This window comes from Maniola hyperantus, chromosome 15 (assembly GCF_902806685.2).
Source record: "Maniola hyperantus chromosome 15, iAphHyp1.2, whole genome shotgun sequence".
NCBI classification, from domain to species: domain Eukaryota; kingdom Metazoa; phylum Arthropoda; class Insecta; order Lepidoptera; family Nymphalidae; genus Maniola; species Maniola hyperantus.
This window is the reverse complement of record NC_048550.1, coordinates 6,309,295-6,324,367: the sequence shown is the minus strand read 5'-3', so window position 1 is coordinate 6,324,367 and position 15,073 is coordinate 6,309,295. Positions and strand designations below refer to the sequence as shown.

General features: G+C 35.6%; 1 protein-coding gene across 6 annotated transcripts in view; it reads right to left on the bottom strand.

Moving 5' to 3' along the window:
- Positions 1–15,073, bottom strand: part of LOC117988904 (uncharacterized) — a 65,794-nt gene that overhangs the window by 4,435 nt on the left and 46,286 nt on the right. For all 6 annotated transcript variants that reach the window (XM_069503497.1, XM_034976185.2, XM_069503496.1 and 3 more), the window contains one exon: positions 345–586. In XM_069503497.1, the coding sequence (XP_069359598.1) occupies positions 345–586 (242 nt within the window). The remainder of the gene's footprint in view (positions 1–344; positions 587–15,073) is intronic.

Genomic DNA, 15,073 nt, shown 5'->3' with positions numbered 1-15,073 from the left:
GACTTCGTTACATAAACACTAAAAATTGAAAAATAATTTAATTTATTACCGAATATATTATGTATACAAGAGTTAATATAGTTCCATAATAATATTTTTTGGGGTCGGTGCCAATGAGGTGCCATTGTGGAGTCCCATAAAATTATGAAGTCTAGACGATTCGCGCAGCTAAAGCTAATTGGCACCGGCACCAAAAAGTATTATTATGGAACTATATTAACTCTTGTATACATAATATATTCGGTAATAAATTAAATTATTTTTCAATTTTTAGTGTTTATGTAACGAAGTCGGTTTTTATTTTTTTTGTAAAATTTTTTTATAATGAAAAAAAAGTAACCCACTTGGTGGGTGTCTGGCGAAGTGCGGTCGGTTTGTGGCTGCCGGGCCGGGGACTGCAGCCAGCAGCACATGGCGGCGCAGATTAGCAGAGCACCGGCGACGATGCAGGCCACCCCCACGTAGCGCACGGGCTCCGCGTAGTCCTCCGCCAGCCCCAGCCAGTTGATCAGGGCGCCTGCGCACAGCAGAACCATGCCATAGCGGTATGGCCGCTGCGATTGTCTACCCTCATCTAAGGACATGCCTGAAACAAAAGAAAACCAACCATAAGAATTGTTTTCTCAGAAAAAGTAGACTGCTTGGACTTATAATCATAATCGAAAATCGTTTATTCGCAAGACTTCAGGTATCTAAAGGTAGGTAGGACGTTAATGGCCTCAGATCCTAGAAAATGTAAATTAATTTATTCAGATGCTTGACTTCATGCAGGTGAGACCAATTCAGCAAATTAAAGAGACTATATAATTAGGTACCCTATACTTGTGTCGAATTAACGTTTGGTAGAAAAAGTCTGAATTATATTAGAGGAATTAATGATGTTGTTCATAGATACTCGTAGGAAAATGACTATCAAACGTGTCTTGCGTAAGAAATGTTGACCCAAGTCGTAGGCGGGAATGGTAATGAAACGGTGGTGCCATGCTGTAAGGTCATTACATTCCCTCCGTGTTTAAAGGGCAGACTATCATTACAGCTTGTGTTGCACACACCTGATGATGTCAGATGGAAAATATTAAATACTTACTGTTAATTTAATTCCATGACAGAATAGTGTCAGCTCAAAGTTGTACTTAACTATAGGAACTATATTATAACAAATTAAAGCTAATGATATTTAGTTGTTTAAAACGCACTTAACTCGGAAAAGTTAGAGGTGTATGCCTGGGATCGGGCCGCGGACATTCCGAGTAGGAGGTCAAAGTTTCAACTACTTACTAGGCTATCACCACTATCCGTACTAATATTGTATTTTAATGCAAAAGTGTGTCTGTCACTCTGTCCGTCTGCTAGCTTTTCACGGCCCTAATTTCTAATTTCTACAAAAGGTACTGATATAGCTTGCATTCCGGGGAAGGAATTTTTTATCCCAGAAAATCAGAGTTCCCACGAGATTTTTAAAAACCTAAATCCATGCTGATGAGGTCGCGGGCATCATCGCTATCGAGATAGCTATAGAGCACGGAGACGGATATAGGTTACTTTTATTCCAGAAATTCAAAGAGTTTTCTCGGGCATCAGCTAGTTTAAATTATACTAACGGGGGAAAACTGAGTATTTTACCACTATGAAAGTGACTTATAGCATAGTTGATCAAAGTGATGGAAAGCGCCTGTCATGCAGTAGAGTAGGGCAATGGCATATTATAACGGGGTTTCGTTTCAATAGCCAGTGGGTTAATGAAAGTTGGGAAAGTTTTGGTTAACAGTATAACCATGATTTGAGTTTAAGTGTTTCTGCAAATCTAAAGATTTGTTTTTAGATAAATATACAATACGATTAATGTAACTACAGCAAAATAGAAGCTCGTTAAGTTTTCGAAATACAGCAAGAGCGATTCGTAGAGCAACCAGCTTCTATTTTAGAAGTCGGTTAAAAAATTAACGGTCAGTGGGGACTACGGACAGTATAGATTAGCAGACTTCACACACCTTTGAGAAGAACTGTCAGGCATGCAGATTTCCTCACGAGGTTTTCCTTCACCGTTAAAGCATGTGATATTTAATTACTTAAAACGCACATAACTCTGAAAAGTCAGACCTCTGACTATTAGGAGGCGGACGTCTTTTAATCACTAGGCTATCACAGCTCTTACTTAGTTAGTATGAATTTGTAAATTAAAACCTTAGCATGTCGGTGACGCGACTGAAGTTTTTATCCATTCCAAAATCGCCCAACGCGCTTAGAAGCTTTCACAAACTTGGAAGTCTTTGACATTTCGCACGTAGGTATTATCAACTTAATATTTCGCCTATGAAACCATGTCTACAACTAGATACTATCCTAGTGATTATATTTTAGAATTAAATAAGTTAAGCAGTTATTTTGGTACATGGCAGATAGGTACAAGTATTATTTTTTGTATAAAATGTAGCAGGAAAAGGTTGAAAAACATTTTCTCGTACTCAATGTCGCAGCTCACTTTGACCTATTAGCAAGGTACAATACAGTTTAAATAATACAATGAAAGCACGGATGAAAATAATAATTATGCAAAATAATTGTACCTAATGGGAAGGAAACTCGAGACTGAGGACTCTCGAAATGACCGACACTTTATTTACCATTGTTTTTGGAAGGACGTTTAAGGAAATGCAAGTATTTTCAAGTCAAGACATTGGTTGACATCGTAAATCGAGGTCAGGCGCGAAAACAATAGATTCTCATAAGATGTGGGTCAAGTTCGAAACGTGCAGCTGAGTGACGGTGAATAAGTCACGCACAAGCGAGACATGCTATGCTCAGGATTATACTTAGGTAAGTATATTAACCTATCGTTATCTATAGGTGTCAGTATGATTCCCGATATAAAAAGACGATAACAATCGAAAAAATTCCGCGAATTTTCTCTTAAAACAATAGCTTATTTGCATATGATTAAAGATATGGTTCCATTAGCTATACAAGACAACAACAAAAGTCAGACACAAGAGGCAGGGAAGCTGTTTCCTTGTCCATACTAATTAAGGCTGTTTGTTTTACATTCTAACAGAATTAATAGCAATTAGTGAATTACTTAATACACGCACCATTACGATCGGGTTGATTGTCAAAAAACTGGTACATGGTCCATACCATCTTCACAATTCAGTACTTCTTCTTTTAAGAAAGTCGCTTAATCGTTACTTAAGGCATTAATTAGTATGGATAAGGAATGCCTTAAGTAACAATTAAGCTACTCTGAGTGCGGCTGTTTGTTTTACATTCTAACAGAATTAATAGCAATTAGTAAGTTACTTACTACAGGCACCTGCACCGTTACGATCGGGTTGATTGTCAAAAAACTGGTACATGGTCCATACCATCTTCACAATTCAGTGCTTCTTATAGCTTTTAAGAAAACACTTAGTCCTTTTGTCACAGTGCAACAGATTTTTAATTGTCCACAAACAACGGTCTTTATTAGTTGTTGATGGAAAACTAGCTAAACACAAAATACGAGTATGACATCTGTTATCTAATCAAAGAATACTGGAGAATGTGCAAATTTATCTATGTATACATTGGAGACAATTTCTGATAGTGCATGAGATTTGTTTTTTTACATCTTGCTGTTTATATGAGGTATATAATGGTCCAGTCCTTAGAATAACAACCTAGGTCCAGTCTCTAAAAAGTTTCAGTGTGGTTTTAGTGGTGTGATAGGATGTTGTTAAGTATAAATCATGTGCAAATCATAGTTATTAATTAATTATGATTGAAGTTTTCGCTTATTTTTAGCATATAAACTTTAATTTACTTCCAAGTGTAGGTATTGCTGTCATCTATTGAACTGTTTACTCACCATAATTAATTTTAAAATCTATTTTGTTCATAAGTAGCTTTCAAATTAAAATTAGATATTTCGACTAATTAAGTTTATAATATTTAACTTCCAATTAATAAGGTAGGTACATAATTAGTGGTTCTAAATAGGGATGTAACTACCTCAGTACCTCCTTGTATAGTTTGCATTATAAAATAAAAATAGCTGTCACCACGTAAAGGCTTAATGCAGCGACAAAACTCATTAGAAAGCGACACCACCGTTGAAACCCAGCCCGTACAAGCAGCATGCATATTATAATATGTAATAGGTAACACTAACATAACAACTAATCATGAATCAAGGTGAGGTAGCCATTATATCTACTGCAGAAGATCAAACATCTGCACTGTTTATAAATAAATAAGGCTGACAAACAAACTAGCCAGTAATTGTTATCTAATGCTTATCGAACATTATGGTTATAACAATAGTTACCTATACGGACTACGTAAATCAGGTGACTGGCTTATTTCCACCCACGGTCGTACATGTACCAAGTAAGGCTTCCACCCTTCGCCCACTGTTAGAACTTAGACCGCTAATGCGATAGCATTCGGTAATAGGATTCTAGTTACCTGTGTGAAATCAGCGTAGGTACGTATTTAAAGTGTAAATGGCGTATTTATGGATAATGGCAAAGGTTAACTGCAAAATTAGGTAGGCAGGCATATATTAGTTTTGTATAGGTAACCACAAATTTTAGTGAATTTTAGTTTGTTTGCTTATCTACCAGTTTGCAGTTCTGGACACACCTAAATCTTAGATTAATTATTCTAAATATTATTTGCATATCTTTGTTAGTTGTACCTTTTGAGGTTTTTGAGGTTTTATAGCAAACTAGCTTATCCCCGCAACTGCGTCCGCGTGGACTACACAAGTTCTAAACCCCTATTTTAACCCCTTAGGAGTTGAATTTTCAAGAATCCTTTCTTAGTGCATGTTTACGTCATAATAACTATGTGCATGCCAAATTTCGTTGATAGATCAACCGTGATATTTTCGCTTGAAGTTATATTATGAAGCCCGATCTCGACATGAATATGGTTACCGACAGTACTTCGGTCAAGTAGACAGTTAAAACCATATTGTGTGGCACTACAAAATGTAGACTACGTTATGAAAAGGTAATACTTCTAGGATTTCCCTCTTTCATAGTAGGTACTTATACAAGTAGGTATATACTCATTTATATCTAGGTACTCTAAGGGGAAATATATGTATAGAACTATGTATAACAAGAGTAAATTATCATAAAAAGTGATTCTATTATGCTATACTTTGATCAAATATTATTATATTTACTTTGATCAAAAGTTAAATTGATTTATGGGTTCGATTTGATGAAAATCGAAGAATAGAGGGAACTAAATATTCTACGTTTGTAGTTTGTATTTTGTAAGTACATACATATCTTGTATAAATCCAAGTTCCAAGTACAATTTATTTCATAGCTCTTCGTAATCTAATCTACTACCAGTTTGTAGTCTTGATTCTACGAGGTTTTAAACCTAGTCAATGAGTCTATGAATAACAATATAGATACTCTTAGCCAAGAGTAGATTTTCAAACCATACCTAGTAAATTGTGTTTAAAAGAAAATTGAAGAGAATATTCACATATCAAATTGTACATGGTTTATTATTTACCCAGTTGTTATATTAGATGCTTGACTAACTGGTTGAATAAAGGTCATTCTTTTGGTGACTGTTTTAATAAATAATTAATGTTAGCAGTTATTCCATTACCGATAATTTTATGTAAGCCTACTATCATGATCAACCCGGCCTCCAGCAGCACAAATCTCCTCTGATGAAGGGTTGAATGAGAAGGGTTTAGGCCATAGCACGCCACACTGGCGAAGTGTAGATTTGCAGATTTCGCACACCTTTGAGAACTCTCAGGTTTTCAGTTTTTCCTCACTGTTTCCCTTCACCATTAAAGCAAATGATATTTAATTGCTTAAAACGCACATAACTCCGAAAAGAGGTGCGTGCCAAGGATCGAACCGCCACCGACTTCCTGAATAGGAGGCGGACGTCTTTACCACTAGGCTATCAAGCCTAGGTGCTATAAAATATTTATTTTTTACTACATTTACGAATTTAGTTACTGCCGATACGTAATAAAATATTGTATGAAAAAAGCATAAAGCCCGTGCACGTTTTTGTTACACGTGCTCCGTGTAAAATAAAAAAACGTGGCTATGACATTGTTGATAGTTGTTTTTTTTTTATTCGTTTGTTACTTTAGGTTACTTTATATAAAAAAAATACTTCCGTCACCAAGAGTAGCTAAATAAATTAAAGACTGAAACAATGTTGATTGACTTATTTTTATCGTAACGATGGCTAGAGTAAAAATTCTAATCATTAAACCTTAGCACTACGGCAAACACTAAACTTAAAAGCTAAATTTTTCAGGTGAAAAAATATAAAAAAAATATAACTATTTTAATAATATCGATGATTTTATTAAATAATTAGTAGTATAGTAACATGGTCTAGGAATCAGCATAGCCTGTGTGGGTAGTAGGCAGGTGTAATGTAGAAAATAGGTTACACGTATTCAATTATTGTATTATTACCGACTATGCATTTCCTATCACGTGTAGTGTATAGAATATCACGTGCTTGGAATTCTCGCCAGGTGGTCTGACAAGGGGACTTACACATCTAATTATAATACCTAGTTGGGGTGCCACAGCAATTTGGTATATTTGACAACATTAATAACGTAGGTACTTAGTCGAGTAAGTACCCTAGGTATATCTCTCGTCATAGTATCAATTCTATCTATTTAGTTATAATATAAATATAATGCTTTGTTACAATCCATACTAATATTATAAATGCAGTGTGTCTGTCTGTCTGTCTGTCTGTCTGTCCTAATTTTGCTTCTGGCCTAAGTTTCCAAAGATACGCTACCGTATTTTTATTGGAATGAATGGAGCGTGGCTTTCAAGATGTAACGATGTCCTAGTACCTAAACCTACCCCAATATTTCCATTAATTTAAAACTATGAGATTTTAACAGTTTTATTGGTATTTCGTGCGTGACTGTGTGACGAACGAAGCACGATGCGGGCTTCCGCCTTCTGGCTATTAACCAGAAAATATTAAGTGAAAATATAACTGCAGTAGGTATATCTTATCTACTTATGTTGCACCCACGTTGCAACTAAACACTGTATTGGATGCACTTTGTCGTACCAATGTCAAATGCATAGTATAAAAATAGACCGGACTATAATATAATTTATATCGTATAGTTTGAAAATAAGCTTCACTAATTACACTGGTGCGCTTTCAACTTGCGTTAGAGGCATGCGCTAACTACCCAAACGTATGTATATGCGCATGCCTCATGCTCGCTGGCAATAGACCATGCGTCAAACACTGTGGTGCACGCAATAATGCACGCACTTTCTTGCATCCTTTCCCTCGTTTGTGACGCACAAGCAACACTTGCAACTTTAAAATAAATTAACACAATTAAGACGGATGCATGTATTGCTTTGGAACATAGGAAGCTTATATGAGTATGAAGCATGACCTCTACGCAAGTTGAAAGCGCTCCAGTGCAGTGTAGTTATAGACCAATATACTTACTATGTTTCCAATAAAAATGATACTGATCTTAATATAGTAACACACAATTGCGATTCGCCCACATCTCATTGAAAAAATAAACGGATCGAAAAGACGAATGCAGTGGGCAGATATATTGGGGTGGTTCTGTAATTTAAGAGTGATGCCCGGATAAATCATTTACCTAAGTTGAACAATATTGTACTTCAGACAATAGATTGCGCCTTCGTTATTAGCTTAGAGTCCATATTTTATCTAAATATGTATATAAAAAGAAAAGTTAACTGAATGACTGATATCAACGTACAGCTCATATTACTGGACGGATCGGGTCGAATTTTGGCATACAGATAGCTATTATACCTAGGTATGATGCGTAGGCATTTCGCTAAGAAAATATTTTTGAGAATTCAGCCCCTGTCCTCATTCACCCCCTAAAAAGGGGTTTGTTTGTATTAAAGTCTGACAGTTTTGAAGTTATACTTATCTAAGCTTTCGGTTGAAAACGAAGGAATATTATTTCACGATTTTAAGGAAAAGTGAAAAGATAATTTAAAGGAACTTTTCAGGCCGGTAGAGGGTGGGCTATACATGAAGTGAACTATAGTGGCATTTTAAGAGCCTAATTCCACGCGGACGAATTCGGGCAAAAGCTAGTTCTAATATTAGATCACAGAGTACTAATAGTATCTTCCAGCCAGGTACAAAAGGATTATTCTGCAAAGATGTTTAAGTAAATAGCGATACTTGTTACGACAAAATAAAGTGCAATTCAACTCGCACAGCGCAGCGGCCTAAAACTTAACAAACGCCTCTCTTTTACCTCTTATCTCTCTCTCTCTCTCCCTCTAACTCTCGTATTTCTTGGGTTACATGACCAAGAGAGCTCGGCCTGATAATAGGTAGGTATATATAGTAGGTAGAGGTAAATTTTCATCGTATCGGACAATTTTTGAAAGCTATTATATTGTCTACAGATACGGCTGCTTGTTTAGAACAATAGCCATCGCTATGGCAATTACTTGAGCTAAGTAGATCGACAGCAGACCGTACAATAAGTAAACCGGGAAAATGTACCGGTAACGGTGTGCTCGGACTCCGTGACCGTTTTGATGGGGGGAACGTTGCGCGTTGGCTTTGTTACTTTGTATCGCAATATCTTCTTCTATACATATAGTTATAGTCCGCGACAGGTCGAGATGGCAATCGGGGTATGAGGTGGGGGGACGCTCCGCACACCCGCACGTCACCTGCACTCACCCGCACCGTGCTAGCGCGGGTGCTGTGCAGGTGTAAGGGGCGTTCTCTCCCCGATTGCCATTTCAACCTGTCGCGTACTTACTATACACATAGGCATATAATATGAAATATATAAACATAAAAAAGGTTTCTGCCTATGTCCCTTATAGCCTTTGAAACCATGCAACCCATGTGCCCCAAACTGGTTTAGAAAGGTAATAATAATGAGAAGTCGGTTTAAGAGTTATTTTTTAGCGTAGTAGCTACTCGTGTAGTAGTAGTAGCACACGCCGGGGTATCGCTACTTTTAATGAAAATGAAAATGAAAATCTTTTTTATTCGTATAAACTTTTACAAGACGTACTTACTTACTTTAAATAGATAACATTGATGGTCTTACCGTGAGTTTGCATTGACGGAACATTTACATAAAAATCTGTTTTCTGTTAATGTATCGAACTGCGTTTGCATTATCATGTAATTTGTTAAGGAGAAACTTGTTTGGCCATTTATTTATAATTACTAACAGTTAAAAGATTGCTGAATATTTATATTTAAGACCTCTTGTCATCGAAGATACGGAAAAATCAATTATAAAGATTCGAAAAGGAAAAGACATTTTAAAAACAAGAACTAATCTAATTTGTTTAAAAAAAATTATAGATTAATAACATTTCACAGAATGTCGCTACATTCTTTTCACGACGGGAAATACAGTAGCCGGCAGAAAATATCCTACATGACCTTTAGAATGAGATTTCGGCTTTGTAGAGAGTTGTCTCTGTCACTCATATCTATGTGATGTTTTGTCGATCTCAACGACAGAGACAACGCTCTAAGAAACCGCTATCTCTTTCTAAAGGTCGATGTACAATATTTTCTGTCGCGTACTGTAACTGACCTTTCGATACGGAAGCTACGCTCACAAATAATATAATACCCGCGTACCTAACTAAGTAATAACTAATATTGTCAAGTTTGACCTTCGCCAACATTTGCATGCGTTGTCTAAATAGTACCTAGGTACCTATTACAACTTACAATAATTATTATTACATTACAATAATTATTATTACATCATTATTTAAAGTCTGTTTAAACTTATCTACAAAGATTATAGACACTACTACTTATTTATGTATGTATTTCCGTATCTAAAAATATTTTGCCAATTTTATGCTTTTGTTAAATGTGTGTAATGTCAAAATACACTAGTTACAAACCTACTTGTATTAGATATTATCAAAACTCAAAAGTCGGTAGAGTACAGAACCAAACGGGTTTTCGTGTCATACAGCTGTATTTAAATTGATCCATTTTTTACTTCTTGTAATGCCTTATTAGCCGACTAGCTGTGATAGCCTAGTGGTTAGGACGTCCGCCTTCTAATCGGAGGTCGGGGGTTCGATCCCGGGTACGCACCTCTAACTTTTCGGCGTTATGTGCGTTTTAATTAATTAAATATCACTTGCTTTAACGGTGAAGGAAAACATCGTGAGGAAACCTGCATGCCTGAGAGTTCTCCATAATGTTCTCAAAGGTGTGTGAAGTCTACCAATCCGCACATGACCAGCGTGGTAGACTATGGCCAAAACCCTTCTCACTCTGAGAGGAGACCCGTGCTCTGTAGTGAGCCGGCGCGGCGATGGGTTTGATCATGATGAGTTGGAACGTATTATAAAAGGAGCAAACTTTCGATCTCTGTGCAGAATATTAATGGTGTACCTAACCTACACATAATGGTTTACCGCCTGCTTGCTCTCGCCCACCTTATAAGTGGACTTTCACTTAATTAATTCTCTTCCTTATACTCCGATAGACTTTAAAGATGTTCTTCCTTCTACCAAAACTTGTTATATAATATTGTATCCACGCTATATCCCACATACTGTATATTATGCACAACCGGTTCGGGGATGTTAGTGCGACAGATTTGTAACTTTTCTCATATTTAAGACTATGAATGAAATATGAAATTTTAGCTGGCATCAGGGGGCTTTAATGGGTGGAAAAGAAGAACGTTCCAATTAGGATAGTGTAATGTGCAAATATAAAAAGTTGATCCCATGTACTATGTTTTATGTTTATTTTAATACTAAGTAAATTTTGTTCAGGTAAAATAAGTACGTATAAGATACCAAATAAGTACCTATAAGAAAGTTATTATTATAAACAAACATTAAAGCCCCAAACTTCGGGGAAACATCAGCCCGATTCGGTGTAACGTGACGAAATCAATAGAATCATCTTTTTGTATGGACCACTCGATTGCTTATAATGACAAAAAATGAACTTGAAGGCTACTTTTTTGCGTTCAGGTGACTCATATCAACTTTGTGTATCTACCTAATCATACGTAAAAACACTTTGAATTACAATAGAGAAACGGATAATAGGAACTGGATCTAGCAAGTAGCAACGCCCAGGTTGATGACTTGATTTTTTTGTTTTTCTTATCTTACGTCTTTTGATTGCGCAATGTGAAGTAATAGACAGCAAAAAAATCGGTGGGAAATCGAAATTATAATTTTGGTATCCATGAACATGAAAAAATTATCGATGAATATAATACCATCATAAATATCGGATTACATTATCGTAATAATTTAGGTATTCTATGGAAGGTAATATTATAACAGCTATAAATTATAGAATTATAAAAACTCAATATTAATAATTAATTGTCCTGCCGGAAAGAAATTTTAATTATTGTGTTGTGTGATTTTGTTAAATCATTAGTTTTTAAAAGTTTAACGGTTTTTCTTAGAGCTACCTACTTAGGTACTGTGTGGGCACAAAACATTTAATATGGTTTATAGTATAAACTAGACATACGTATAAACTTTATACGTATGACTAGACTATAGCTAAATAAATAAATAAATAGTAATGGTTAAGACGTCGGCCTTCTATTTTGGAGGTCGGGGATTCGATCCCGGGCAAGCATCTTCAACTTTTCGGAATTATGTGCGTTTTAAGCAATCAAATAGCTTTAACGGTGAAGGATAACACCGTGAGGAAACCTGCATGCCTGAGCGTTCTGCATATGATGTAGTTTATGGAAATGCAATAAATGAAAATTGAAATTGAAATTAATGTTCTCAAAGGTGTGCGAAAATCTGCCAATCCGCACTTGGCCAGCGTGACAGACTATGACCTAACCCCTTCTCATTCTGAGGAGACCCGTACTCACCCGTACCCGTAGTGGGCCGGCGATGGAATAATTATGATGATAGGTACTATATGATGATGAGTAAACTAAGTAAAAATTGTGAAGCATTCGCAAAGCTTGTAAAACCAGATTTTACTGGTGCCTTATATAATAGTTAACTTAGGTTTCTCCTGTGGGTTTCTCAAACATAAAATAAGTGGCAAATATTCCTTCAAACTATTCCTTCTATTTTATTATATTTTGTTGTAAGTAAACCCTATTTGCAATGTCCCGTATACCTTATCATCGATATCACAAATATTTTATGATGAAGTCTTTATGAAGATTGAACTAAGTACGTATGATTATGACTAATTAATTATAACTGCGCATTGTTTATCAAGACCTTTGGCAAATATTAATAAAATAATACCTTGCCTGGAAATTCCTAAAATATTTATGCGTTTACAGACATGCTATAGGTACAGAATATAATAGGAATAAGTACTTAACAAAATACATATTCACTTAAATTTTTTTTTTTTTTACCTCGACAGACCTGTTTAATTTTTGTGGGTAATTAACTCAATTTATAGACATGATACCCTCGACTTCATACACGCGTTTAGTTTTAGTTATTTAGTTTTTAAAAATCCCGTGGACATACTTTGATTTTCCGGGATAAAAAGTAGCCTATGCCGGTCTCTAGGATGCAAGCTGTCGAATGTCGCTGCACCAAGCAGATGATGTCTGCGACTTCGTACACGTGGATTTAGGTTTTTAAGAATTCCGTAGGGACTCATTGATATTCCAGGACAAAAAGACGTAACCTAGATGTCCTTCCTTGGGAAATTGGGATAGTAAGCAATATCTATACCTTTCGTCAAAAACAGTTACATTTTATTTTACTATGCATTGTTTTATTCAATTAGAATAATAAAATGTAGTATTACAGTTCAAGTACCTACACCGATTTTATGAAATGCTAAAAATATTTAAAAATAAAAACTCATGCACGTATGCACATATTTCGTTTAATGCGTGTTTTATAATTTTGCTAAGATCAGTGCTTCAACAAGGTTAACGACATTTGTGTATAACAATTATCGAACAGTGCAATTAGTATACTGCGTAGATACTAGGTATCTATTTTAAACATTTTAAAAAGTGTTTGACAATGTCGTTAGTTTTACAGCAGCTCGTTAAAGAATCGATCACGCTTCCATAATCCACCCTAATGGTTTATGTAAATAACTTAAATATACCAGCTATTTTTAAAATAATTCCACTGGTAATTTTGCTAAAAATAAAGGTGCAAATGAGCAGGTAGTGATACTTGAAATACTGAAAGTCAATAGCGTGGTGCCGGAAATAGTTGCCGGGCGGGAGCGGTGCGGCTTTGGCTCAAACATCGTGAAGCAATAAATGCATTGAGTGCACTCTATTTCTCAAGTGTTTGTTTCATAAGGCTAAAGAATTGCATTTTATAACTGATATGATGGTTTGTATTAATATACAGTATTGTAAGGTAGATAAGAAATTGCTCTATACTGCACCGTTTTAATTGTGTACTTACCTATTCTTTAAATTGATTCCAAACTCGACTATCCTGGTATTGAGGAATTTCCGTTCCCACCATTCATCTCCATCATCAGACTCCTGTACTATGTAAAAAATCTATGGCCTCTTAACACTACTTTCTGATGGTGTAGAACTATTATGCCGATAACAACTTGAACTACTATGTCTAATAACTTGAAAATCTTTATATCGGCAAACGAAAGCGGCCTACAACACTCGAATGGGTGTTCCTGCTGAGTAACGAAGGAGAAAGTTCGAAGTGGTACTCTACCATACGAGCAAAACGGCCCACGATCGTGACTAACGCTTAGGGTCTACATATACATGCTTAGCGAGTAGGAATATACATAAACGAAATTGAATGTTTTACATTGTGTTGCATTTTATTTTTTTAACACTCGACGCAAACAGAAGGATGTTATAAGTTTAACGTTTGTATCTGTGTGTCTGTCTGTGGCATCGTAGCAAAATCAGTTGGTTTCTCAGCCGGTATTGAGATCTCGGTCATTTAGGTTGATAATTGTTAGGTAACCGACTTCAAAAAAAGGAGGAGGTTCACAATTCGACTGTATTTTTTTTTAATATTAAGTAAGTACTTGCAAATCTTATTTGTCTTACGGACTCGATCTCGACTACAATGCAATTTATTATAGTAGGCAAAAATTTTCATTTTACATTTGTGGATGCTATCATATAGATATGGTTTACAGGTGAAAGTATTGATTTGGATGGAAAACAAGAGTGAATAGGCATCCTCTAGGTAAACGCGACCCATCTTAGGCCACATCATTACTTTCCATCAGGTGTGATTGTGGTCAAGCTTTTACCTATAATGAATAAAAAAAAGATTGAGTACAATTCATTTAGGCAAGATACTTTAATTGTAAGTTACCTAGTTCATTCAGCTGATGTGTAGAGAATAGAATATAGGTATTCGGTATGTAGACAGAATAGCGAGCCACCTGTTGCTTGATTTATCTCGTCTGTTTTAAAATATTGGCAACGGGAGAGTTACGTGGTCAAAAATCTAGATAGATCATAGGTATTCCCGACTCCCAGATGAGAATTACAGTTTGCTTTATTAAACTATAGTTACAGAAAAAACATCACTTACTAACTAGGTAGTGGCAGAGATAATTTATTTCAAGTACTTGTAATAAATTATATCTCTGGTAGCGGCTACTTATACCTACGTAGCATCGAAGATGAGAATTTAATTAGTAGGCATTATTAGAGGCTTAAATACCTATTTCATTTTTGTGAAAAGATACGTAGTAACATACACACACCATAATCTGGCAGAAAAAATGACTTTGAATAAAGTAATTTTTCCGTCAGATTTTTCTGTTCCCATCTGCTCCAGAAAAAGTACAAATTGCTCAAACGTTGGATTGGTAGACGTACCTATTTGACAATTCAAAGAACTTGTAAAAGTTTTTTTCAATCAAAATCGTTCTATTTTTATTCTAAAACTTGCCTTATTCAGATGAGTGTGGAAGTATACATAGCCTAAATCACAAATATACGCCCAATAATATGGTTGAGCTGATATTTTCACGGTCACTTTTTGTGTCCGTAAGCTCATTCTGTAATTATTCATAAAAGATTAGTACTGAAATGCGTGTTGATAACATACCTATTTAACGT